This window comes from Lactuca serriola, chromosome 9 (assembly GCF_051521515.1).
Source record: "Lactuca serriola cultivar US96UC23 chromosome 9, Lser_US96UC23_V15, whole genome shotgun sequence".
Lineage (NCBI taxonomy): Eukaryota > Viridiplantae > Streptophyta > Magnoliopsida > Asterales > Asteraceae > Lactuca > Lactuca serriola.
The window spans coordinates 78115640-78143073 of record NC_136416.1 but is presented as its reverse complement, the minus strand read 5'-3'; the positions used below and the strand labels follow the sequence as shown (position 1 = coordinate 78143073).

The following is a 27434-nucleotide window of genomic DNA, read 5'->3' as shown; positions in this document are numbered from 1 at the left end:
ACTGGAGCGCCACCCCTGTCGCATTTCCTCAGCCGCCGGTGTGGGCTTCTTGTGGGGGATTGCATCTGTTAGGGGGAGGGGGGAGGGAATAATCGACTGGAGCTTTTGCCGCTGTTGGAGACTTAAGATCACTGTGAAGTCATCATTGTCGTCTCTCTGCTGAACAAGACAAAAATGCCGCCACCTGTTATGTTTCAGTTGTGGTAATCAACATCGGCAACCGTGGAAGACCGCTGTGGTGCATGGTTTGGTCGTTCAGCCTTTTCTCGTTCCTTCTTCTGTTGTGGCGCTGTCTCTGTGGAAGGCATAGTTGCCGCCGATGTTGTCGCCTTGGGTTGCTGTTGTCGTCGTCAAAGCCACCAAGTGGGTGGTTGGATCCAATTTGCAAGCAAGAGTGTGTGTGTGTGTGTGTTTTGCTGTGAGTGGATGTTGTGTGAAGGTTTATTGGTCGGAAAATCAAGGAAGCCACCGCCACCACGTGCCACCGCCGGCCACCACTAGGTGGTTGTGTGTGTGTGTGTTTACCTTTTAGTGTGTGATTATTTTTGGGTTATAAAATGTAAATTAGAAAAAGAATAATGATAGAAATCTCAAAACCACCACCGTAGGGTGGTGGCTCCCGCCTCCTGCAGCTACCGACCGCCATGTCGGGTGGTAATGTGCTTTACCTTGTTGTGTTGATTCGATTGGGATGCTTGAAACCCTAATGGGCCCAATGAAGCCCTAATAGGCCAAGTGAAATCATAATGGGCCTAATGAACCCTAATTGTTCAAATGACCTATCTATTGGGCCTATTGGGCTAATATGGGTTGGAAACCCTAATGCCATGAAACCCTAATTCGGGACTTATCGGGACTGTATCAGAATTATTTAATGAACTTAAAATATTAATTAATACTCATTGCAAATTAACCTAAGGCCAGGTGGGACTTAATGGATTAAGTCCTTAATGGGTTAAGTAGGGACACTTAACCCTAATCATCATTTTATGTGAAACTCTAATTTCACTTAGGCCTTGAGTTGGGCCCTTCTATTGGGCTTTGGTGATTATGATAATAATGGGCCATCCAAGAGCAATCAAATGGGCTAGAATAATTTAATGGGCCAAGTGTAAGGCCCATTTAAGGGGGTTGGGCCCAATTTGGAAAATTGGGTCATGGATGGGCCATAGTTTAGGCCTTAATGATTATATGATATTGGGCAATTAGAATGTCAAATGTTGGACTGGACTTTTTGGTTGGGCCTTAGAATAAGACCATGTGGAGGTATGGGCCAAATTTGGAAAATTGGGCCATATGTGGGGCTTTGACTCATAGTAGACTTTTGGGCCCTTGGGTTGGGCCTTGGGCTTTAATAAAGCTAAGTTAGGGGTAAAGTAGTATTTACCCCAAGTATGTACTTATGGTTATGTATTGGAACCAAATTATTAATTGGATGATGTTTTGATGTTGGCAGTTCGGGAGTTTGTCATCCAACAACTGGGGTTGGGTCTGCGGGGCTTCAGCAGTGTGAGGTGAGTTACCTTCCAGTAGAAGTGGGTCTAAGGCCACAATGCCGGCCCACTAGTAAGACTTGTTTGATAGATGATTGTCTTTGTGATAATTATCTAGGTTTGCTACTACCTGAAATTTTTTATGTGCTAGCATGATGGGATGTTATGTGATAGTAGGTAGTAGGGGGGAATAGTCCCTGTATTACGGTCGTAAGGACCGAAGGGTAGGTCGGGCACCCCATATATGCCTGACAGTATGTTATGTTATGTTATGTTATGTTATGTTATGTTATGTTATGTTATGTTATTATGTGGTAGTGATAGGGGTGAAATAGTCCCTGTTGCCGGTTGAAATAGATCGGAGGGTAGGTCAGCACCCCAGAATGGCTTGACATGGGTAGATCAGCACCCCATAATGGCTTGACATGGGTAAGTCAGCACCCAGAACGACTTGACATGGGTAGGTCGGGCACCCCAAAATTGTCGATGGTATGTATGTTGTATGTTATGTGGTATGATGGGGGAACTCATTAAGCTTCGTGCTTACAGTTTTCAGTTTTGGTTTCAGGTTCTTCATTTTCAAAGGAAAGGAGCCCGCTCGATCGCAGCGCATCACACTATGGTTTTTCCGCACATGAGATCTTTGGGATTACACTATGATATTGTTTATGATAACATGTTTTGATTATTTCTACTTTGGTTTTGACATGACATGATATTATGGATGTTTCTTATACTGTTGGTTTTATAATAACTTATTTAAAAAAAATGAAATTTTCGGCCTTGAATTTTGGGATGTTACAAATTAATCTATTATTGACTGTTATGTACTTCACTATTATGTTCTAGCATTGGTTGTTTATGCTCTTTACTATTTTTGACTGTTATTCACTCTTGTATCGACTGTTATTGACTATTTTTGTTGTTGTTTGAACATGAGAGAATATTTTTTAGGTTGTTTGACTACTTCATCAAAGAAATTGGCCCCGATCATGTGGTTCAAATTGTAACAGATAGTGTTGCCAACAATGTTTTGGCGGGGAAAATAGTGGAAGCAAAATATCCACACATCTATTGGACTCCGTGTGCTGCACATTGCATTGACTTCATGCTTGAAGACATCTTCAAAGCGTCTCATCTTAAGAAGACACTAGACAAAGCAATTACGGTTAACACTTACATTTACAACCGTTGCTCTTGAATATGTTGAGAGACTTTACGGGTCAAAGAGATATGGTTAGGCCCGCAAAGACCCGGTTTGCGACAACCCTCATAACTCTGAATTGCTTTAGGATTCATAAGGCAAGTTTGAAGAAGTTGTTCACATCTGATGCTTGGAACAAAAGCAGGTTCAAATGGTAGGAGGGAGGAGCTCAATGTGTTGTAACTATTTTTTCACCTAGTTTTTGGATCAACAATGACATTGTGTCAAAGTTGGTGAACCATTACTAGAGGTGCTTTGATTGGTAGATAGTGAAAGAAAGCTGGCTATGGGGTACATTTATGAAGCCATGGATAGGGCAAAGGAGCAGATTGCATACTCATTCAACAACAAATTTAACAAATACAAAGCTTTCTTTAAAATCATTGATGACGGGTGGAATTGTCAATTTCACCAACATTTGCATGTGACTGGTCACTATCTGAATTCAAATATTTCTTACAACAACCCAAGAGTGAAAGAAGATAGTGAGGTTATTAAGAGCTTGATGGTATGCATACATAAGATGTCATCAGAAGAAGTTGAGACCAAGATTCACCAAGAGCTCTTTATATATACTGGTGCAGAAGAGTTATTTGGCGCAACATATGGCTGTTAAATTAAGAACAACACTTGCACAAGAGAAATGGTGGATGCAATATGGATCATCGGCACCAACACTTAAGAAGTTTGTTGTGAAGGTGTTGAGTCTTACTTGTAGTTCATCAGGGTGTGAGCGTAACTGAAGTGTTTTTGAACATGTAAGTTGTTCATTTTTTAAGATTAATATCCTTCACACTATTTACTAATGGTTTAATTTTATTTTTGTAGATCCATTTGAAAAAAAGAAACCGTCTTGAACGACAAAAACTAAATGATTTAGTTTACATCAAATATAGTCAAGCATTAAGAAGGGGGTATGATATGCGGGATATGATCGACCGGATCATCTTGGAAGACTCGCACATATATGACCCGTTCGAGTGGTTGGCGAGTGATGATGATGGTCTCGTGTTTGAGGGTGATGACTTGAGATGGTATGTTGTGGCAGATGCTATGGGGGTGGATGAGCCGGTTCATCGAACTAGAAGAACAACAACACGCAAGGGGTTGTTGGGGTTGCTGAGTCGAGCTCACAAGGTAGATCTAGAGCTAGACAACCCCATTTGGTAGATGAACCTGAAGAGGAAAATGATGTTGGGGTTTATAAGGAATTTGTTGAAATATAGGGGGAAATTGAACTCGTATTTGAGGAGGATGAGGATAACAATTAGTCGATTAGTGGTATTTTAGAGTTTAGACTTTTAGAGTCATAACACTCTCTTTTGTGGTATTGAAACATAGTTTTAGACTTTAGAGTCTAAAAATAACCATTCTTTTGTGGTATTAGAACTTAATTTTAGACTTTAGAGTCTAAAACTAACCAATCTTTTGTGGTAAAAATCTTTTGGAACTTAATGTTAGCTTAATAGAACTGGTACTTGTTAGTTCTATGTGTTATTTTTAATTGTTGAATAGGTGAAGGTAAATATAGTGTTTAATTTTATAAGAAATCACAAAACTTGAAATAGTTGTCGCTATTTCATCGTTATCGCTACGTAGCGTATAGGTGGGTTGTCGTTATTTCCTCGCTATCGCTATTGATAACCTTGGTTACACTCTTCTTAAAGGATATATCTATCGACAGTGGTCTTCATCTATTTTTCCTAAAGCATCTAGGTACAACAATATATTGGTACTTTGAGTAAACATAGCAGTACGATAATACTTTGGTCACAACACAGCAGGCCACAGCTTGTTATTTTGCACAACACTTTTCTAACTAATGTTTTCTAAACGGTTAGGCAGAAAAATACAATGGTACTTTTGGGTAAGCACAACAGGTCGACACAGCGGATCATAATTTATTATTTCGCACAACCCTAACTTATCTTAACCTCTTATTTATTATTTCACACAACCCTTCACTACCCAATCATATTTTAAATATATTTGGTTTATTCAATCATATTGCACTTATATATTGAACACAAAAAAACATCACACATAACATTTAAGCAATTAAAATACTTGTATCTATATGTAAGTTTAATGGTAACTATGCACTCACTTGACTTAGGTGAATGACTGGTGACTTTGGCAGAGCTTCGCCCAACACCTTTTGCTCTTCCTTCGATGCAACCTAGTATGACGATTACTAAGTCTTAGTCTAACACTCCTGGTGACTAATGATAGTCTAGATTCATCACAAATCCTAATTTCTACATCAAGATCTATCAAGTAAGGAACAACTAGGTAGGATCATATTGGAGGTAGGGTCCGTTTGGTATACATAGTATACTGTTTGAAAATCCTACTTTAAACACCTCACTAAATCCAGCCTAGACATCACCCTCGTAAGTAGATCAATCAGTGTAAGGACTTGAAATTACTGATAAATCTTATTTATAGGTTCATAATAACAAATAATGACTACAAATATAAGTTACACTGAAAGCACAAGAGTGTAGCTTAACTTACAGAGGTTTTAGCGAAAACCGGGAAATTTTGTGGACGAAATCCCGACCCAAATACTTCAATTCGTCGATCTCCTAGAGCTCTAGAAAATCTACTAAAATAATCTAAAAAGTTTGGATAAACCGATTTTGAAAGCTAGAGAGGTTTAAAGTGAACCGGTGAGGAAATAGAGCAAGAATCGACAACTATATATAGGAACAGGGGGCGTGCGCCACGCCCTTGCGCCTTGGTGGCTCCTCTGGTCACCTGCCACATGTCGTCCATCCCTTTGTCCGCATCATCCTTCTAAAACAATGCCATGTGTCACCATGTGTTCGTTTCTGATGAAGCCACATCGACTTGTCTCGGAAGAAAGGGGATGCCCCGACCATCCCACGTCATCGTGCGTGCAATTTCCTAAATTTTCAAAATGGTCTAACTTCTACATATGAGCTCCGTTTTCAACATTCTTTATATCCCCGAAAACCCCTCTCCGAGATTTACATCTTTCCTTTAGATCCCAACAACTAATGCTCACTTTATATTTTTCATAGGCTTAGGCTGTTGAATTCGCTGCAAAAATCATAACTCCTACATATGAACTCCGTTCTCGATGTTCTCTATATATCTACGGACTCCTATTGAACAAAACTTCAACTCTTGTTTATATTATTTTGTCTAATAACCTACCATTCAAGAATTTGATTTATGTGCGCACACTGTTGCGCCAAAACCTTGAAAAATCATAACTTCCTCTCACTAAGTCAGATTTGGACGTTCTTTATATGCATGTTCTCGGTTTAACGACAACTACTACTTTTGTTTAAACCACTAAAGCTAAAAAACAATTTATCAAAAAAGTGCTTTATTTGATACGCAGAGCCATGCCAGTTTAATTGCGAAACTTCGAAGAATCATAACTTCTTCATACGAAGTCGGATTTTAGCGTTCTTTATATGTACGAAATCCCTGTCACATATACTATAACTCTGTTTAAGATTATTTATCATAAATAATCTTCTAACAAAAAGTCATTTTTAACGTTTATTATATTTTAATTGACTAGCCCGAATCTGCAGGTGTTATGATCGATAAGGTGATAAGTATGGTGATGAAGATATTGGGTTTTTATACAAAAATTCGGTTTCACAAACAGGAAAAATGACAACGAAAGATTTAAATTTGTTGAATAAACTAAAACCATTTTAACCCACCAATGATCTTTTGTAAGACTTAGAAAGATAAAAGCAACCATAAAGAGAAAAGTGTTACAACCTTTGAAGACTTTGATTATAATGGGAGATTAGAAGTTGATGAAGTGTGGTATGAAACTTCAAGGTAGAAGTTCTCTAGAGATATCCACCAACAATAAATCAACTTGATAATATGTTAGTCTTCTTTTTGTAATAAAAGAACCTCTTAAGCTCTTAAGACAAAGAAACTAGTTTGCCTTAAAAGAAAGCATTCAAGCATCATCTTTATCTTTATGTTCTTAACACATTAAGAGACAAAAATTATAGAGAATATGGAGACGAGAAACACCAAATTTCATGGTTTTAGCTAGTAAAAGAAGAGATACATGCAAGATTTTTAGTCATCTTAATCCAAGTCCTTACCCATTGAGTTTTGATGCTTTAATACACCATACATCTAGCAACAAAAGACTAAAAGTGTAAGAGCATGACTTTATGATTAAATAAATGCAAACATGTATTCTTTTTCTTTTTACAGTCTCTTTGAATATTTTATAAAAAGAAGAAACTAGTCTTTTTTTTTTTTATAAAACTCTTCTAATTTTTATAACTTATAAAACATATAAATTCATAAAAAACAAAAACCCATTTTAGTCCAAAAAAATGTACATGACATAATAAATTATACCTTATCATATATTATGATATATTTTGATACTTAACAGTGAAATTAATATTTCCATAAAATAAATACTTTCCAATTAATTACAATATATATATATATATATATATATATATATATATATATATATATATATAATCAAATTCTTATAAATAATATATTTGCATAAAGTTGTTGTTAGTGTGACAATTTATGATCATATATTATCTATCAATATGATTGTATAATGACTTTTGGACATATATGTCAGAAGATGAACGTCGACCATGAAGGGAAATGGTAATCAATAAGAGGAGGCTATAGTGGTGTCTAGAAAGATGATCGGCAACGACCAACGATCATTGTTCTAGACAGAAGATCGTTGGAGTTAGAGAGATATAAGTAGGGAAGGGGGTGAACATTGTAATCTAATAGGGTTTTATTGAAGGTTAGGTTGGGAAGAATATTTTTTTTTCTTTTAAAATTAAAACGACTTAAAGAAAAAGTTAAAATAAATTAAAAATATTATTAATGTCATTAATGTCATTTTATATGGTAAAGAACTAATTATACAAAAATTAGATTTACATCGACAAATAAATAAAGGTCAACCAATTAATTATGCAAAATGCAGTGACTATTTTTATTTTTGTCTGGATATTATACAAAAATCTGGAACTTCAAGATTGTTAATTTTTTAAATATAAATAAATTAAAATCACATCGACATGGATATTGTATATGTTTTTTAAAACTATGATATATAACATTTAATTATCTAACTTTGTAAAATCCTAAATTACCACCACAAATTAGATTATTACGTAAGACTTTTATGAAAAGTATGGTAACACATGAAAAACGCAACCAAATTAAAGAATTGATTTGTAGAAATGTTTTGGATTCTATCATTCCAGGCACAGTAGAAAGTTTACCCTAAAAGTGGCAAATTGGTAAGCGGGCCCCACGCCCAACAATGGCACCTTGTTGAGAAGATGAGCTGGTACCCCCTGCCTCCCTCTATAAAATCAACCTACTACCCACCTCGTCGAGGCCGAGAAAAACCCCACCCACCAGAACCCTTTCTCTCTCTCTCTCTCTCTCTCTCTCTCTCTCTCTCTCTCGTGTGTGTGTCTGCGGGAGTGTGCATAACAGCAGCCGTCGGCTGCTACGTCGGTTGTTCAGTTTTGTTCGTTTTATCTTTTAAAGATTCATCTTGAATCCATATACCCTGCGTATCGAGTCCATATACAAAACCCCCCAACTAAATCGGCCTGTCAATTGGAGGAAAGTGGGCGCTTGATTTGAACCATTCCTTCTTTAAACTAAGTTGATAGCTATCCAGATCTGATAATAAACGCTTCACAAATCTGTTTATTGGAAAGATCTGAAGCAGGGGGAGTTTTTGATAAAAATTGTTGGTATCTGATAATGTCGGTGGCTTTGAATCATGCTGTCCAGGCCCGACCCGACGCGGACGTAACGAAACCTTTCGCTTCCGCTTCCCGTCCGTTAAGCGGGTTAGCCCGGATTGGGGTTGGCCGGAGCCGCACATGGACGAGCCGTGGCTCGGTCGTTAAACAGTCTAGTCTGTTAGGGAAGAAGTTGTATGGGACTAGGCTGCAACGGGGGTCGGTTTCCGAGACGCTCCATCAATGGAAATCGGATGGTCCGGGTCGTGACCCGAAGCTTAAGGTGGTGGTTCGGTCTGCTTTGTCGCTAGTGCCGGAGAAGCCCTTAGGTCTTTATGATCCATCCTTTGATAAGGATGCATGTGGGGTCGGTTTTGTTGCTGAATTATCCGGCAAAAGTAACCGCAATACGGTATGTATCATTTTCGCTTGCGTTTTCAAATTTGTAGTTTTATGTTTGTTTTTCAATCAATTTGACAACTGAATTACTTTTGTGACCTGATTTAGGTGACTGATGCGATTGAGATGTTGGTTCGTATGTCACATAGAGGTGCCTGTGGATGTGAAACAAACACCGGCGACGGTGCCGGAATTCTCGTCGGTCTTCCACATGACTTCTACAAGGAGGTATATATACATAAAGCTCTTTCTACACATATCGTAATCACTACATACGTTGCATATTAAAGCCAGTTCACTTTTTTATTTAGCAAGATGAGTAATTATGTCTTATTCTATCGATAAATCTGCATCATCAGGTTGCTAAAGATGAGGGGTTTGAGCTACCACCACCTGGGAAGTACGCAGTGGGGATGTTCTTCTTGCCTACTTCCGATACCAGAAGGGAGCAAAGCAAGATTGTGTTCACAAAGGTATCATAACTGAGCTTGATTTCATCTTAACCACGTTTGTTGCTTCTTGATCTTGCAAAATTTGTTTACAACTTCACGATTACACTCGCAGGTTGCTGAATCACTTGGGCACACAGTTCTTGGCTGGCGAACTGTTCCCACAGATAATTCTGGATTGGGGAAGTCCGCTATTCAAACAGAACCCGTCATTGAACAAGTGTTCCTCACACCCACATCTAGGTCAAAAGCTGATTTTGAGCAGCAGGTATATATGATCTTTAACTTGCATAATGTTTAACTCAACATATACGAATGATGCTTATCTTGATTCTTGATTCTTGATTAATAATTGGTATTTGCAGATGTACATACTAAGGAGGGTTTCAATGGTAGCTATCCGGGCTGCATTGAACCTACAACATGGTGGGATCAGGGACTTCTATATATGTTCTTTATCATCAAGGTTTGGTTTTCTTGAATCTTGATATCAATTATTTATCATATGGGTTTTTAAAATTGAAATGATTTATATGCAGAACTATTGTGTACAAAGGTCAGTTAAAACCGAACCAGTTGAAGGAGTATTATTATGCAGATCTTGGGAATGAAAGGTTTACGAGCTACATGGCCCTGGTAATTATTTATCCATATACTTATTTTTTGTCCACTGACTTCATACTTAACAACAGCATTGGATCAACCGGTTAACGGGAGAGAGATGCGTGGTTAACTTATGATTTTGGATTGGATGCTCGATTCATTAGTGGTGAGTTGGTAATAACCTCATTAAGAAGTTCATCATGTTTACACAAACTTGGTGCATTGTTGTGCTCAGTTCTTGATCATGAAACTTCATGAGGTTGCATAGGGGCTTACATGATGTTTTGATACAAAACCTAATCCTTATTTTAACAATGTCATGGATCTCAATCATTGAAAATATTGGTATTTGCATTCTTTTGTCTAGATTCATTCTCGGTTTTCAACCAACACTTTTCCTAGCTGGGATCGAGCTCAGCCTATGCGTGTTCTTGGCCACAATGGAGAGATCAACACACTTAGAGGGAATGTTAACTGGTATGCTTATGCCCTCCATGTGTTTGATCATTTGTCAATCTTTAGTTGCTTTTTAGTTTTCAGTTTTCACTACATTGTTGTTTACTTTTAATCTTTCTTTATTCAGGATGAAGGCACGTGAAGGTCTTCTGAAATGCAAAGAGCTTGGTCTTTCAAAGAATGAGATGAAGAAACTTCTTCCCATTGTAGATGCCAGCTCATCAGATTCAGGTGCTTTTGATGGTGTTCTTGAGCTTTTGGTGCGAGCTGGTAGAAGTCTTCCAGAAGCTGTTATGATGATGATTCCAGAAGCCTGGCAGAATGACAAGAATATGGATCCTAAAAGGAAGGCATTATATGAATACTTTTCAGCTTTAATGGAGCCATGGGATGGACCTGCACTTGTTTCATGTATGAGTTTTGAGCTTCATTTCACTCTTATTTGTTACTTTGAGACAGTTAATTTTGTGCTTACATAAAATGTTATTTGCAGTTACTGATGGGAGATACCTTGGAGCTACACTGGACAGAAATGGTCTACGTCCAGGTCGATTTTATGTTACTCATAGTGGAAGAGTTGTAATGGCAAGTGAAGTTGGAGTTGTTGATATTCCACCTGAGGATGTTTCTAGAAAAGGAAGACTTAACCCTGGAATGATGCTTCTTGTGGACTTTGAGAAACATACAGTTGTAGATGATGAAGCCTTGAAAAAACAATACTCATTACAAAGACCATATGGAAAGTGGCTTGAACAACAAAAGATAGAATTGAAGCACATTGTTGAATCTGTTAACAAATCTGCCCGTGCATGTCCCCCTATTGCTGGAGTTTCACAAGTAAGAATCTTTTTTTTTTAAATGTTTTCAATCTTGTGAAAAAATATATCAACTTTCTAAAATTTCAACTTTTAGGCATCTCCCAATGACGAGAACATGGAGAACATGGGTATTCGTGGCCTTTTGGCTCCATTGAAGGCTTTCGGGTATGTGGTTGTAATGCTTCGAGTCTTTGTTAGTGGTGAATTGAGAAATCTGATTTGAGTAATTATGCAGTTACACTATTGAAGCTTTGGAGATGCTTTTACTTCCAATGGCAAAAGATGGTGTTGAGGCACTTGGTTCAATGGGAAATGATGCTCCATTGGCTGTGATGTCAGACAGAGAGAAGCTAACATTTGAGTATTTCAAGCAAATGTTTGCACAAGTAACAAACCCACCTATCGATCCTATCAGGGAGAAAATTGTAACTTCCATGGAATGCATGGTGGGGCCTGAAGGTGATCTTACAGAGACAACAGAAGAGCAATGTCATCGCCTTTCTCTAAAAGGACCACTCTTGTCTATTGAAGAGATGGAGTCCATTAAAAAAATGAACTTCAGAGGGTGGAGAAGCAAGGTTCTTGATATAACCTACCCAAAAGAACTTGGCAAAAAGGGTTTGGAGGAAACCCTAGATAGAATCTGTTCACAGGCACACAATGCCATCAAAGAGGGTTATACCACATTGGTCCTTTCTGACAGAGGTAAGCCATTTTAAGCTATTTTTTATTTTTAATCATCTAAATCACCCATGTTGATTGAAGATTTGAATATGTCTAGCTAATTTAACTTGTGGGGTTCTTTAAAAATGCAGCCTTTTCATCAAAACGAGTAGCAGTAAGCTCACTGTTGGCAGTTGGTGCTGTCCACCATCATTTAGTGAAGAAGCTTGAGAGAACCAGAGTTGCTTTAATGGTGGAATCAGCTGAGCCACGTGAAGTACACCATTTTTGTACTTTAGTTGGATTTGGTGTTGATGCCATCTGTCCCTATTTAGCAGTTGAAGCCATTTGGAGGATGCAAGTTGATGGCAAGATTCCACCAAAGTCAAACGGTGACTTCCATTCAAAAGAGGAATTAGTCAAAAAGTACTACAAAGCAAGCCACTATGGAATGATGAAGGTTCTTGCAAAAATGGGTATATCAACTTTGGCTTCATATAAAGGTGCTCAAATCTTTGAAGCAGTTGGGTTATCAACAGAAGTAATGGAAAGATGCTTTGCTGGAACTCCAAGTAGAGTTGAAGGAGCAACATTTGAAGCACTTGCTGGTGATGCTCTTCAGTTACATGATTTAGGGTTTCCATCACGCCAGTTCCCTCCCAACAGTGCTGAAGCTGTTGCTTTACCTAACCCTGGTGATTATCATTGGAGAAAAGGTGGTGAAGTTCATTTGAATGACCCTCTTGCTATTGCCAAGTTACAAGAAGCTGCTAGAGGCAACAGTGTTGAAGCCTATAAAGAGTATTCGAAACGTATACACGAGTTAAACAAAACCTGCAATCTTCGTGGACTTTTGAAGTTCAAAGAGGGAAAAGTCAAGGTTCCTTTAGAAGAAGTTGAACCTGCAAGTGAAATTGTGAAAAGATTCTGTACTGGAGCCATGAGTTATGGTTCTATATCGCTTGAAGCACACAGCACCCTTGCAATCGCCATGAACAAAATTGGAGGCAAATCTAACACTGGTATGTACATTGAAAGATCTTCAACACCCTTATGTTACATCTTTAAAAAGCTGATGAATTTGTTGTTGAAAGATCTTCAACACCCTTTTGTTATATCTTCAAAAAGCTTATAAATTTGATTTCTTTAGGTGAGGGAGGTGAGAATCCATCTCGTTTGGAACCACTTCCAGATGGTTCAATGAACCCAAAAAGGAGTGCAATCAAGCAAGTTGCTAGTGGAAGATTTGGGGTCAACAGTTATTACCTTACAAACGCAGATGAAATACAGATAAAAATGGCACAGGTATAATAACTTTCTTCATCATTTTGTAAACCTAGAGTCTCTGTCTGTCTCCTCTCCTCTCCCTGTTAGTTGGAACAATAAGTTCCTCCCTCTTGTTCATGAATTTATGTTAATGAACAGATGATGCCGAATCTGCAAAGCACCTCATGGGTGACTTTGCATCTTTAAGTGATTACATTACCCCATTTGGCATTTGGTGAGATTAAATAAAACAAACAAAAATCGATTATCACATACCAAATGACTGCATCACTTATTTTGAAATCACCATCACAGGGAGCAAAACCAGGTGAAGGTGGTGAACTTCCAGGACACAAAGTCATCGGAGACATCGCCACCACTAGAAACTCGACAGCTGGCGTTGGTCTAATCAGCCCTCCACCTCACCACGACATCTACTCAATCGAAGATCTCGCTCAACTAATTCACGATTTAAAGAACGCGAATCCTTCTGCTCGAGTGTCTGTGAAACTAGTATCTGAAGCAGGTGTAGGAGTAATCGCAAGTGGAGTAGTGAAAGGCCATGCGGACCATGTCTTGATTTCAGGTCACGATGGTGGGACCGGTGCGTCCAGGTGGACCGGGATCAAGAGTGCTGGACTCCCATGGGAACTCGGTCTAGCCGAGACCCACCAAACCCTAGTTGCAAACGACCTCCGTGGTCGAACCGTGCTTCAAACAGATGGCCAATTGAAAACCGGAAGAGATGTAGCCATTGCTGCTCTTTTAGGAGCAGAAGAATTCGGATTCAGTACAGCTCCACTCATCACACTCGGCTGCATCATGATGCGAAAGTGTCACAAAAACACATGTCCTGTAGGCATCGCCACTCAGGATCCTGTCCTCCGTGAAAAATTCGCAGGAGAACCCGAACATGTCATCAACTTCTTCTTCATGTTAGCAGAGGAAATGCGTGAACTCATGTCAGAAATGGGATTTAGAACAGTCAATGAAATGGTTGGACGTGCAGACATGCTTGAAGTCGATAAAGAGTTGACCAAAAGCAACGAGAAGCTCAAGAACATTGACCTCTCACTTCTACTTCGACCCGCTGCTGACATCAGATCAGATGCTGCACAGACATGCGTACAAAAACAAGATCATGGTCTTGACATGGCACTCGATCAACGGCTGATATCGCTCGCAAAACCCGCATTAGAAAAAGGTCTTCCCGTTTACATCGAGTCACCGATCTGTAACGTGAATCGTGCGGTTGGGACGATGCTTAGTCATGAAGTGACTAAAAGGTATCATTTACCGGGTCTTCCAGCTGATACGATCCATATTAAGCTCCATGGAAGTGCGGGGCAGAGTATCGGAGCCTTTTTATGTCCCGGGATTATGCTTGAGCTTGAAGGTGATAGTAATGATTATGTTGGAAAAGGGTTGTCTGGTGGGAAGATTGTGGTTTATCCCCCGAAGGGAAGTGGGTTTGATCCGAAAGAGAATATTGTGATTGGGAATGTGGCTTTATACGGGGCGACAAGTGGCGAAGCTTATTTTAATGGAATGGCGGCTGAAAGATTCTGTGTGAGGAACTCAGGGGCAAAAACGGTAGTTGAAGGTGTTGGTGATCATGGGTGTGAGTACATGACAGGTGGGACGGTTGTCATATTGGGAAAAACCGGGAGGAATTTTGCTGCGGGGATGAGCGGTGGGATCGCGTATGTTCTTGATGTTGACTTGAAGTTTCGGTCAAGGTGTAATACTGAGCTGGTTGATCTTGATAAGGTTGAAGATGAGGAGGATATTATGACTTTGAAAATGTTGATTCAGCAACATCAGAGACACACAAACAGCCAGCTGGCGAAGGAAGTACTTGCTGACTTTGACCATCTTTTGCCTAAGTTTATCAAGGTTTTCCCGAGGGATTATAAGCGGATTTTGGCCACCATGAAAGAAACGGAAGTCGCTAAAAAAGCTGCTGATTTGGCTGCTGAAGAAGCTGACATTCGTGAGGAAGATGTGCTGAAGGAGAAAGATGCTTTTGAGGAACTTAAGAAGCTGGCAGCCAAGTCATTGACTGAGACAGTTAATCAGTTGATTGAGACTGTTAATCAGGTGAGAATCATATCTTTTTTATTTAAAATACTATGGATTTTGTTCAAAGGGTAAGATAGTAATTTTGTTTTATTTGTATTTTCAGGTGAAGGAGGATGAAAAAGCCGAACAGGCAACCCGACCATCGCGAGTTGCTGATGCGGTCAAACATCGTGGGTTTGTTGCGTATGAGCGCGAGGGTGTGTCTTACCGGGACCCGTCTGTACGGATGAATGATTGGAATGAAGTTATGGAAGAGTCGAAACCGGGCCCGCTATTGACAACTCAATCTGCACGGTGCATGGATTGTGGTACTCCTTTTTGCCATCAGGTAACAACTTAATTATTAGTCTTGTTTTATTGTACAAGCTTTAGCTTAGGGAGGGTAGTTCAGTAAATTCACCTTTTTGTGAAATAATGAACGACAGGAAAACACGGGTTGCCCTCTCGGGAACAAAATCCCTGAATTCAACGAGTTGGTTTATCAGAACAGATGGCGTGAGGCATTGGATCGACTTCTTGAAACAAATAACTTCCCGGAGTTCACGGGCCGGGTTTGCCCCGCTCCATGTGAAGGTTCATGTGTGCTGGGTATAATCGAAAACCCGGTGTCCATCAAAAGCATTGAGTGTTCAATCATAGACAAAGCCTTTGAAGAAGGATGGATGGTGCCCAGACCCCCCCTCAAGAGAACAGGGTATGTATGTGTAATTATATGTAATATGTAGGTAGTTTCATATGTTTCAGTTTCCCATCTGACTTTAATTTATTTACAGGAAAAAAGTTGCTATTGTTGGAAGTGGGCCCTCTGGATTGGCTGCAGCTGATCAACTAAACAGAATGGGTCATACAGTGACTGTGTTGGAGCGGGCTGATCGAATTGGTGGACTGATGATGTACGGTGTTCCTAACATGAAGACAGACAAGATTGATGTTGTCCAAAGACGGGTTGACCTGATGGCTACAGAAGGTGTGAATTTTGTGGTGAACGCAAATGTAGGAACCGATCCGGTGTACTCAATCGAACGTCTTCGCCAAGAGAATGATGCGGTTATTTTAGCAGTGGGGGCCACAAAGCCAAGGGACCTCCCTGTTCCTGGACGTGAGTTCTCGGGTGTGCATTTTGCAATGGAGTTTCTACATGCGAATACTAAAAGCTTATTGGATAGCAATCTTGAAGATGGAAACTACATCTCTGCAAAGGGGAAGAAGGTGGTTGTGATTGGTGGAGGTGACACTGGTACGGATTGTATCGGGACATCAATCCGACATGGTTGCACCAGCATCGTAAACCTCGAGCTTCTTCCTGAGCCACCTCGAACCCGGGCCCCAGGCAACCCGTGGCCACAGTGGCCTCGTGTGTTCCGTGTGGATTATGGACACCAGGAAGCTGCTACAAAATTCGGGAAAGACCCGCGATCGTATGAGGTGTTGACTAAACGGTTTATTAGTGATGAAAATGGAGCAGTGAAAGGGTTGGAGTTGGTTAGAGTTCAATGGGGGAAAGATGAAAGTGGAAGGTTTCAGTTTAAGGAGGTGGAAGGTTCTGAAGAGATTCTTGAGGCTGATTTGGTTTTGTTAGCCATGGGCTTCCTTGGTCCTGAATCGGTTAGTATATTTACTATTTACATACAAACATTAATTATTAATTATTTTTATGTTATATTGATATGTGTATTGATTAAAATGTTGACAGACGATAGCGGATAAATTGGGGTTGGAGAAAGACGGGAGGTCGAACGTGAAGGCGGAATATGGGAGATTTGCTACAAATGTGGAAGGTGTGTTTGCAGCTGGTGATTGTAGGAGAGGGCAGTCGTTGGTGGTGTGGGCGATATCGGAAGGGCGGCAGGCGGCGGCTCAGGTGGATAAGTTTGTGATGAAGGAAGAGGAGGAGATTGAAGATGGGAGGTTGCAGATAGAGGAGGGGAAGAAGAGGGAGGAGCAACAGGCGTTTAGAACATAGACACGTGGAGGATGGTGGGGGTGGTGGTGATTATAAATTTATAATGATAATTATAGTGTGGAAGCTTAGTTTTTGTATCTTATTATCCTCCACCTCTCCTGTGTCCTGGTAGCTGCTGTTTATAGCCTTTTTCCTTTTGGTTTTGGTGGATTGCTTGTTTTTGAACTTTGAAAAAAATAAATAAATGTACAGATGAGTCTGTTTCGTTTCATGTTATGCGATTGTTTTTGGTAAACTGGAAGAGCCTACTATGCTTTAAAATAAAACGTTGGTAGCCTATCATTGTATTATCTCACCCTTGAAAGTGCTCCTAAAGAGATTATTGAATATAGGGATGAAAGAGCAAATGGACTGATCCTATAATACTTGGGATCTTTTCTGGTCCATCAAATAGCTTAACCTAGTGGTTATGGTTCCACTGGACTGAAATGTGAGATGCCAAATTGACTTAACGGGCTCAAAAACGACTTTGGAGCTGAAAACACGCATCAGCATTGAAACTGGTTTAACTATACATCTTTTGTTTTCAATGAAACTTGGACTCTTACATTTGGCTAGCTGCACAAATCCAAAGCTTTCCCATCTTTTGGATCAACACCATTACGTTTGAGGAAATGGTGTTGTTGGTTTTTCACAAACCTGCAACCTGTGTTTGGCAATGAAACAGTAACAAAAGAAAACAGAGCACAAAATGCTTAAAGCTTATAGCTTTTATTCTCTGATTTGAAAGAAGAGGTGATACCCTCAACATACACACAAACAAACTATTTGAGCTCAAAGAGTGCTAAAAGGACTGCAACTATCCCTAGTGGCATAAGACTCGGACTCAGCAGCCCACATGGCTTTGAATTATTCGACACACAAACAAACTATTTAAGCTCAAAGAGTGCTAAAAAGACTGCAACTACCCCTAGTGGCATAAGACTCGGACTCAACAGCCCATATGGCTTTGAATTATTCGAAACACAAAGAAAACATAACATAAAACAATTTAAAACAATTTCTAAATTACTCCATCATTTTCCTCCTTAATTTAGAAATCATACCTTCACTACTCCAAGGAGACTTCGCATCTCCTCAAACTTCAATCTTCCCAATGATTTGGTTAGGACATCAGCTTTCTGTTCCTTGCTACAGACATGTGTGACTGAAATGTCTCCATTCTCAACACATTCTCGGATCCGGATATCTATGTGCTTGCTTCTGCCATGGAAAACTGGGTTCTTCATTAAATCTAGTGAGGATTTGTTGTCAACCTTCGGTTCAACAGGTGACAACTTTTGTCCGGTTATCTCACTAAGCAATCCTCTAAGCCAAATTCCTTGATAGGCTGCCATGGTGGCAGCCATAAATTCTGTTTCACAGGTAGAGAGTGCCACACACTTCTGCTTCTGTGATGCCTATGTGATCAAGTTTTCATTCATGTAGAACACCATGCCTCCTGTGCTTCTTCGATCATTGATATCATTTGCTAAATCACTGTCTTGTGTACCCTTTTAGTGTGACATTTTCCTTCCCTTTTGAGTACTTCAATCCAAAATTCAAAGTGCCCTTTATGTATCTTAAGATACCCTTCACTGCCTGTAGGTGATTCACAGTTGGCTTCTCCATAAATCGACTTACAATTCCCACAGCAAAGGATATGTTTGGCCTGGTATGAGTTAGATACCTCAGTCCACCAACTATGCTTCGATACTCTGTGGGATTCACCAATTCAGATTCATCTTCTTTCTGGAGTTTGAGCTTGTGTTCCATAGGGTTCTTTGTGGGATTACAATCTTGCATACCTGTTTTGATAAGCAAGTTTTTGGCATATGACTCCTGTTTAGGGTAATCCCATCTCCTTTTGGTTCACTTCAATTCCCAAGTAATGAGTCAAGAGTCCCAAATCACTCATTTCAAACTTGGTATTCATGTCCTTTTTGAACATTTGGACACTTTTAAGGCAGCTTCCTGTCACAAGCAAGTCATCTACATACACCCCTATAATCAAAGTGTTTCCATCATACCTCTTGGTGTAAACTGAGTACTCATGGGCACATCTTGTAAATCCAATGCTCTTCAGGTGTCGATCAAGGCAAGCATTCCAAGCCCTAGGAGCTTGTTTGAGCCCATAAAGGGCTTTAGATAATTTGAACACCTTATGAGCTTGGCACTTCTTCTGATAACATTCTGGTTGGAAAACGTAGACCTCTTCTTCTAGGTTTCCATTTAAGAATGCCGATTTGACATCCAGATGGTGAACCTTCCACCCGTTTGAACCTACTAGTGCTAGGATGAGACGTATTGTATCAATTCTAGCTACTGGGGCAAACACCTCATCATAATCCATCCCATGTTTTTGGACGTACCCTTTTGCCATAATCTTGGCTTTGTGCTTGATAATCTTCCCACTTGGATCCCTTTTCGATTTGAAAACCCACTTCAATCCGATGGCCTTGCGATTCTTTGGAAGATCAACCAAACTCCAGGTGTTATTTTTCTCAATCTACGCTAATTCTGCATCCATCGCTTCTCATCACTCCCTTTTTCTACTTGCCTCAAGATACGATGTGGGTTCTTCATCGTTTCGTATCAACATGAGTTCTTCTGGGGGTATGTGAATCTCATCCGTGCTTTCGTATAAATTTGTAAGTAGCCTGAAGCGCTTTGGTGCACCACCCCCAGTTGAACTAGAGGTGGTGCTTGCTGACTCCGTCGATGAATCGATCGTAATGGGAGAGTTTGGTGTGACCGGGGTATTTGGGGTATTTAACGGTATCGGACTACCTGGTGGGCTTGTTTGTGGGTGACCCGACCTGATTGACTGCTTACTATTGGCCCAAATAGAGGATGATCCAACCTCCTGATCCGATCCAATTTCTTGGTCTGGAGTGTCCGGCGCCCATTCTTCATCGTCATTGTAGACATCACCATCGAGATCAAAGCCTTTGACAGTGAAACTTACCCTGGTGTCGTCTTGATCTTAACACTCTTCTCCCACGTCCAACTACGATTTTCTTCAAATACAACATCACGACTCACGTACACTTTCCCTGTATCTGGGTCCATTAGCCTGTATGCTTTCGATCCTTTTTCAATTCCAAGATGAACCAGGCAAATACTTCTATCTTCTAATTTCTTCAAGTGCCCCTTCACGATTTTCATATGAGCCACACATCCAAATACCCTAAGATGATTAATATGTGGCTTTCTCCCACTCCACATTTCATATGGGGTCGAGTCTTTCAAGGCCTTCATTTGAACTCTGTTTAGAATATACACAGAGTGTGCTACAGCTTCACCCCATAGAACATCAGGCATTGACATGCTCTTCAAGTTGCATCTCACCATCTCCAATACAGTCCGATTACGTCTCTCTACTACTCCATTTTGTTGTGGAGAGTATGGAGACGTATAATGTCTTTCCAACCCAATTTCTTCACAACACTTCTTGAATTCGTTTGATAGAAATTCCCCACCACGATCGGTCCTGAATACTGTAACGTCCCAAAAATACGAGCCAATAATTTCGTTTTTAAAACATGTACTTAGCAAAACATTTAGAAATAAATCATTCAACAACCATTTCATTTCTCAAAAGATGTTGCATGTCAGAAAACATTGACATAATCATAAAAATGTCAGAGTACAATCTGCCAGGTAGATGTCATAATGCAGAATACAAGCAGGTGTGTGTGTGATGTACCGCTACCGCGCCAACTCCTTCCCCTTCGACGAAGAGGTACCTGAAACCAAAACTGAAAATTGTAAGCACGAAGCTTAGTGAGTTCCCCCATAATACCTCATACCATGCAAGCATTGTAACAGCCCGGAATCTCAGGTATGGTTAAAATTATGTTTTTGGGGTGTTTTAAGAGGGGACTCGGCGAGTTGGTGTAACACCCAGATTTCCAAAAAAATAAAATTTTCATTTAATTAATCAATTTAATATTAAAACACTTGTTTAAAATCTTATTCACATTCAAATTACAAAACGTAGTTTCATTTTCGTTATAAAAGAAGACCAGGATCCTCCAAAACTCAACTCTTTCTTCGGTGTGTACAATCGAACCGTTGCCATCCCGCGTGACTGTAGGAACCTGAAACAACGTAACATAAACAACGTAAGCACGAAGCTTAGTGAATTCCCCAATATACCTTACGCACATACGCCATCCGGCCCGGACCGTTCGGTCCACATAACATTGCCTTCCGGCCCGGATCTTTCGATCCACATAATATCGCCTTCCGGCCCGGATCTTTCGATCCACATAATATCGCCTTCCGGCCCGGATCTTTCGATCCACATAATATCGCCTTCCGGCCCGGATCTTTCGATCCACATAATATCGCCTTCCGGCCCGTACACATATATAACACATAATACAAATACTCTAACACATAAAGCACATATATCACATATCATACCTGACCTTTCTGCCACATAATGCCTTGCCTTCCGGCCCATATATAAGCATGTATATCACACGTAGCAGCTAACTTTCCATTCATAGCATATAAACATAACACACAACATACTTGACCTTCCGGTCACACAATCAAACCCTTCCGGGTGAGGTATAGTGAGAAGACTCACCTCGCGATCACTGGAAGATAGCAACTCCTGAAATTCCTTACACTTGATCCTCCGAGCTACAAGCTCCCTGTAACATCATATATCTCTTTTTAATACTTCTATCTTCCACGTTAACTGACCCTAAGAAATCACACCAGTCAACTCTGGTCAACAGTCCATTGTCAACTCGACTGGACTCGGCGAGTTCCCTGGCGACTCGGCGAGTCTGGTCGTCCTTCAATCCTCTGGGATTCCCCTTCTACTCGTCGAGTATCCTCTTTGACTCGACGAGTCACTCCTGGAAGAATCGCGGGGCCACCCCGACTCCACTCGCCGAGTCTGAAGAACAACTCGGCGAGTCCCAGTGAATCTTCAAGCTACTCGCCGAGTCTGATCATCCGACTCGGCGAGTCCACGCCATGCAGTCGATCCAACTGCTTCCTGAGGTACGTTTTTCCCGAGATACACACTCATGGGGACTTCTGGACCTCTAATCATCCTAATACTAGGGTAGAAACCTTTGTATAACAACATAATAATCCATCAAATCTCCAAATGGGTTTCATGAACCCTAAATTCGTGTACACATCAAAATAACAGGAATGATCCGAAACCTTACCTGAAAACATACTCTCTGCGTCCCCAACCTCAGAACTCGACCCCCATGCTCTTCCTTTGGCCAAAATCCTTCCTCTTCTTGCACCACAATTCCTTCAAAGTCAATAATGGCCTTCAAGTTTTGCTCCAAATGCCACAGTCGTCTAGGGTTCTCCACAATCGGCCAAAAGACGTGAAATGACGACATACAACCCTTAAATACGACCCAAAACGAAACGGCTAGGGTTTCTGCTGAACAGCGTCGACTCGCCGAGTCCATACCTGGACTCGTCGAGTCCAGTCGCGAACCCACGATCAAATCTGCGACCCTACTCGGCGAGTCTGGCTCCAACTCGCCGAGTCTCCCCTTTAAAACACCCCAAAATGCAATTTAGCAATACTTGAGATTTTGGGCTGTTACAATTCTCCCCCACTAAAATTAGACTTCGCCCTCGAAGTCTCACTCTGCAAATAGTTCTGGATGCTGCTCCCGCATCACACGTTTCGGCTTCCCTAAACACTTCCGATATCTTCCGAGGTCGCTACTGAACCACTACCAGAGGTACCTCCTTGTTCCTCAGAACCTTGATCTTCCGATCTCCGACGGCCACTGGCCTCTCGACGTAACACAGGCTCGCATCCACCTAATCGTTCTCTAGTAGAACCACTGCTGACTCATCCGCTATACACCTATTCAACTGCGACACATACCAGTGTCATGGATCCGTCCCAGTTCCGTTGACAGCTCCAAACGATAGGCCACCCTTCCTACCTTCGCACCTTCACGAAAAGACCCAACATACCGGGGCCCCCCATTTACCCCTCTTCCTACATCGAAGCACCCCGTCAGAAATACGAAGTCGCTGACCTGAATCACATACTCGTAACAGCGTCTGCCTGCATAACTTTCCTGTTAACTCTAGACGATCACTAACTCTCTTTAACCTGCTGAGTCTGCTTTGCCAACTAAGCCCGATCTCCGTACTGCACATCACTCTCTGTATCCGAAAATTACCCAAGATGCAACTCTACTCTAAATCTCGACGATCACTCGACCCTTAAGGGTTAGGAAACCCTGAACCGCCGGATCCCCGATCCAAGCCCACTTTGTCCATCCCAGACCAACTGAGAGATCCATTCTCACTCCCAGAGTAACTCTCACAAATTCTCCTCTTGCCATCATATACACATGCTGAACTAGCCCCAACACTCGCAGGTTGGAAGACCCGATACACTGATGATATTCTCGAACATCTTTCAAGATGAACCACTACATCCACCCTACACTCTGATCAGATTCACACTGAGAATTAAAATTTTCTCTCTCCATGCATCCCTCCTGAGCCTCAACAGACATCCCAACCGGATGGGTTCCTACTCCACTGCCGCGAACACGATGCTCAAAACCATACTCGAAATACTCTAACTATAACTCTGCTCTGCAGCTTCCACTTTCGTGAACTTGCACCCCTTCGGAGTTACACCTTCCTCTTTTCCTTTTTCCAAGGAACCCTCTTGGCCATAATACCGCTCCACCCGGTGCCACGGTGCTCGCCCCAAGCGGCACCACCCTTTTTGCGTAACCACTATCCACATGCTCTAGTTCTCATTGCAGGGGCTCTCAATCCCATGCACTCTCTCCACTCATCAAAATCACTGCCTCCGCTAAACAAGGTCACTAACCTGGGGCCAGACCTTCCAATGCAATCACACTGCAACGTACACAATCCACAATCTCAAACTGATCCCGCAATACCAACAGAGTCTCCAGCATGACTGGACCGACTCTCATAACACATACTAGCCACTCGAGGCTATATCTCTGTGGGTCCGTACACCCAACTCTGCGAACCCTCAGGTTCTAACTCTGGAACCTTCCGGTTCCAGCTCTGGAAAGATGCACAACATAATCCCGTGGGATTAATGCAGTACAACCCATCACGTACCTCAAACGTACCAATACTCTGATCGCAAAATTCCGATTACTTACTCAAGCTTGATTCCGGCCTTCTCCCAGGCCTCCACAATCGAATACCCTAGGTCTGTATCTCGCCCCGCATGCTCAACACCCGTTCTCGACGGCCTATACTTTGCGCTAACAAACACTGCTGAATCCCGGCAGCTAAGCACCCTCACATACTCATCGATCTCCCGGAGAATTTTACAATTCTCCCCCACTAAAGCACTGACTAACTGCCACCGATCGTCATTAACGACCTCTCAGAACCATCCTGCACAAAGAGAACATTTACCCACTGACTGCTTCCCACAAGCGTAAACAACCCTCAGCAAAACACATCTCCTCCCTGATCAACCCACTCACAAGAATCCGATCTTTCAATTATCCACTCCACAACTGCAGATGCTACCCGTCATTCAACCCAGTGCCGCACCTCCACTATCAACCCTCACGAACGATGACCAACGGAATTCCCAAGCAATAACCCATGACCAAACCCACAATCTGCCAAAGGTTGAATATCGCGTCGAAGACCGCACAAAGTTACCGGCACTAAAACACCAGACTATAACCATACCAACCATTAGGGGACAACGAATGCCAAAGCGAAACCTGAAGCACCAATCCATAACCATGCCAATCCCGCGAAACAACGAATACCGCATCGAAATCCACACTACCAGCACAAACAATACGCCACAATCAACGCGAGCTAATCAAGACATCAAGACAGCATCATACCCGCAGCTGCCCCCCCGGCACTGCTCCGTCTCCCTCTGCCGCAAGCCGATAAGCACAACCCTAAGCCCTTGGGCTCTACTCCATCCTGTCCTCCTCCTGAACTCCTCAAGGTGGCCGGTGCTAGAGCCTGCACCGATCCTGCAAAAGCTGTGGACATTTGACCTTCAAATGTCCAACCTGCCGACACTGATAACAAATCCTGGAATCCCGAATTGGCACTGACTGCCGACAACCCCGTGCACCATGCCCCTCCTTTCCGCACTCGCGGCATGCACCATCGGCCAACAAGCTCCGGTGCCATCTCTCACACTTCCCACAAGTGTGACCGCTCCGATCCCCCATTTCAACGTCTACGGTCCTGAACCGTTTCGGCGCCGACTGCGACTGCATCGGGGCCTGTCCCAGCTCACGCAACTGCAACTTAACCTCTAACTCGCGCCACATGGCGGCCTTCTGCAACTCCAACAGGGTCTCGCACCTCCGCGCAGACACGAACTGTCTGATACCCCCTTGAGCTTACTCGAATATCGGGCATCTGAGCCTACTCCGAAGCGAACTCAGGGCAAAACATCGCCCTCTCAACAAACATCCCGGTGCTCTCAGTCACCGACTCCAAATCCTGCCTCAGCTTAACGAACTTCCGAGCCAATTTCTCCTGTTCATCCCGCGGAACATAGCGAGTACTGAACATCCCTCTGAATTGATCCCATGAAACCGCAGCCCTCTGCGCATCAGAAAATGACCTCGTGGTCAATCTCCACCAATCCTTCGCCCCAAGCCTCAACAGGTTCAGAGCACACCCCACCCTCTGATCAGCAGGGCATAAACTCGTGGATAAACACCCCTCCATGTCTGATAACCATCTCATAGCAACAATCGAGTCCTGAACTCCATCGAATGTGGGAGGCTTCGCATAATAGAAGTCCCGATACTGAAAACCCCGACTAGTCCCTTTTTTTTTTTTTTTTTTTTGCCGTTGCTACAGCCGCTGTAACCGCCGCGGCAGCCGTCTCTGCGAAAACCGCATATCGCTCGTCAAACTACTTCAATCATAGTGGTCCTGATCGACCCAAACAATTCTGGCGACTCAACCCGCAACAATGCAGCAACCTCATCACGCCGGATCTCGCGAATCCTCGCATCCCGCTCGCTCGTGCTCGTCCGATCGATAACCGGATAACAAGATAGCCACAAGCATCATCCACTACGAACCATGGTACTCACCCCATGACATCCTTCCTCAACATGCTTCGGTGTATGGTACCTGAACCATAGCACCATTCCTCAACCTGCTCCAATGTATAGCACTCGAACCACAACATCTATCTCAATCTGTTCCGATGTATGGTGCCCTGATCATAACATCACTCTGTATCCGCTCCGATGTATGGTATCCGAACCATAACATCACCCCTCAATCTGTTCCTTAGGACCTTCAGAATGCCCCCTGTATCAAGTATGGGTCCTCTGCTTTCAGTAGTACGGGCCCATACTACCTGCCACATCTACCCATACTTTCCACACGGACCATTCCAGAGTTCCTAAGTAGCTGATAAACCTGCTCTTTCACCAATCTCATCGCGCGTGCTCGCTTTCCAGCGGAATCCTCTACTCTACCAGCGCACTCATCTGGCTAGGTTTAATCTCTAGCCCATTCCGCCGTCCTCCCACTTCTTTGCTATCAGCTGCTGAAGAGCTCCTGATGATGCCAAACATCTACCTCCTGAGTATCGTCATACTCACTTAGTAGCTGTCTCCCATCATCGAGAACTCCACAAAGCACGAAGCAAGCAGCATTCGAGCATCGAAGCATACATAGGACTCCTTAGCTGTGATAGCTCCACCTTCTCGGCTCATCCTCGGAAGTACCACTGTACTCTGTAGCTCTACCCCTCGTGCGTTCTAACTAGATACTCTCACTCATCACATACACACAAGAGCATAACGCACATATAACAGCAAACCCTAGACTAAGGCATCACAAATCAGGCCACTCTAGTCCTAAGATGTGAAATACCTAGCCTGTCTCTAGCATGCAATAATATCTCATAAAGTGCATAATAGATATTTCATAATACAAAGTAAGAGTATTTTGGGAAATCACCGTTTGGCTCTGGCTGATTGTACACACTGCTCTTTCTTGCTTTCTCTTTGAACTCTTATTCACTTTTAGTAAACCATTTATTTGGAAAACTTTTTCTTACTTCCTCAGTTTGAGTCCAGATTTACCCGTAGGCGCGTCCGAATCCCTCAAACCAAGGCTCTGATACCAATTTGTAACACCCAGATTTCCAAAAAAATAAAATTTTCATTTAATTAATCAATTTAATATTAAAACACTTGTTTAAAATCTTATTCACATTCAAATTACAAAACGTAGTTTCATTTTCGTTATAAAAGAAGACCAGGATCCTCCAAAACTC

The 27434-nt window shown here is 41.9% G+C and overlaps 1 protein-coding gene across 2 annotated transcripts; it reads left to right on the top strand.

Moving 5' to 3' along the window:
- The first annotated feature begins 8104 nt into the window (after nucleotides 1–8104).
- GLT1 (NADH-dependent glutamate synthase 1) lies at nucleotides 8105–17366 on the top strand. Of its 2 annotated transcripts, XM_079020090.1 has the most exons (18): nucleotides 8105–8868; nucleotides 8964–9083; nucleotides 9215–9328; nucleotides 9420–9572; nucleotides 9670–9770; nucleotides 9844–9940; nucleotides 10275–10384; nucleotides 10491–10774; nucleotides 10857–11200; nucleotides 11276–11346; nucleotides 11417–11886; nucleotides 11997–12866; nucleotides 12995–13149; nucleotides 13426–15210; nucleotides 15296–15520; nucleotides 15618–15886; nucleotides 15966–16797; nucleotides 16886–17366. In XM_079020090.1, the coding sequence occupies exons 1-18, from the start codon at nucleotides 8476–8478 to the stop codon at nucleotides 17153–17155; spliced, it is 6663 nt and encodes a 2220-aa protein (XP_078876216.1). In that variant the 5' UTR covers nucleotides 8105–8475; the 3' UTR covers nucleotides 17156–17366. The 2 variants fall into 2 exon arrangements, with proteins under 2 accessions (XP_078876216.1, XP_078876217.1); XM_079020091.1 differs by lacking the exons at nucleotides 8105–8868; nucleotides 8964–9083; nucleotides 9215–9328; nucleotides 9420–9572; nucleotides 9670–9770 and adding an exon at nucleotides 9997–10073 and having other exon boundaries at nucleotides 9849–9918.
- Nucleotides 17367–27434: the final 10068 nt, after the last annotated feature.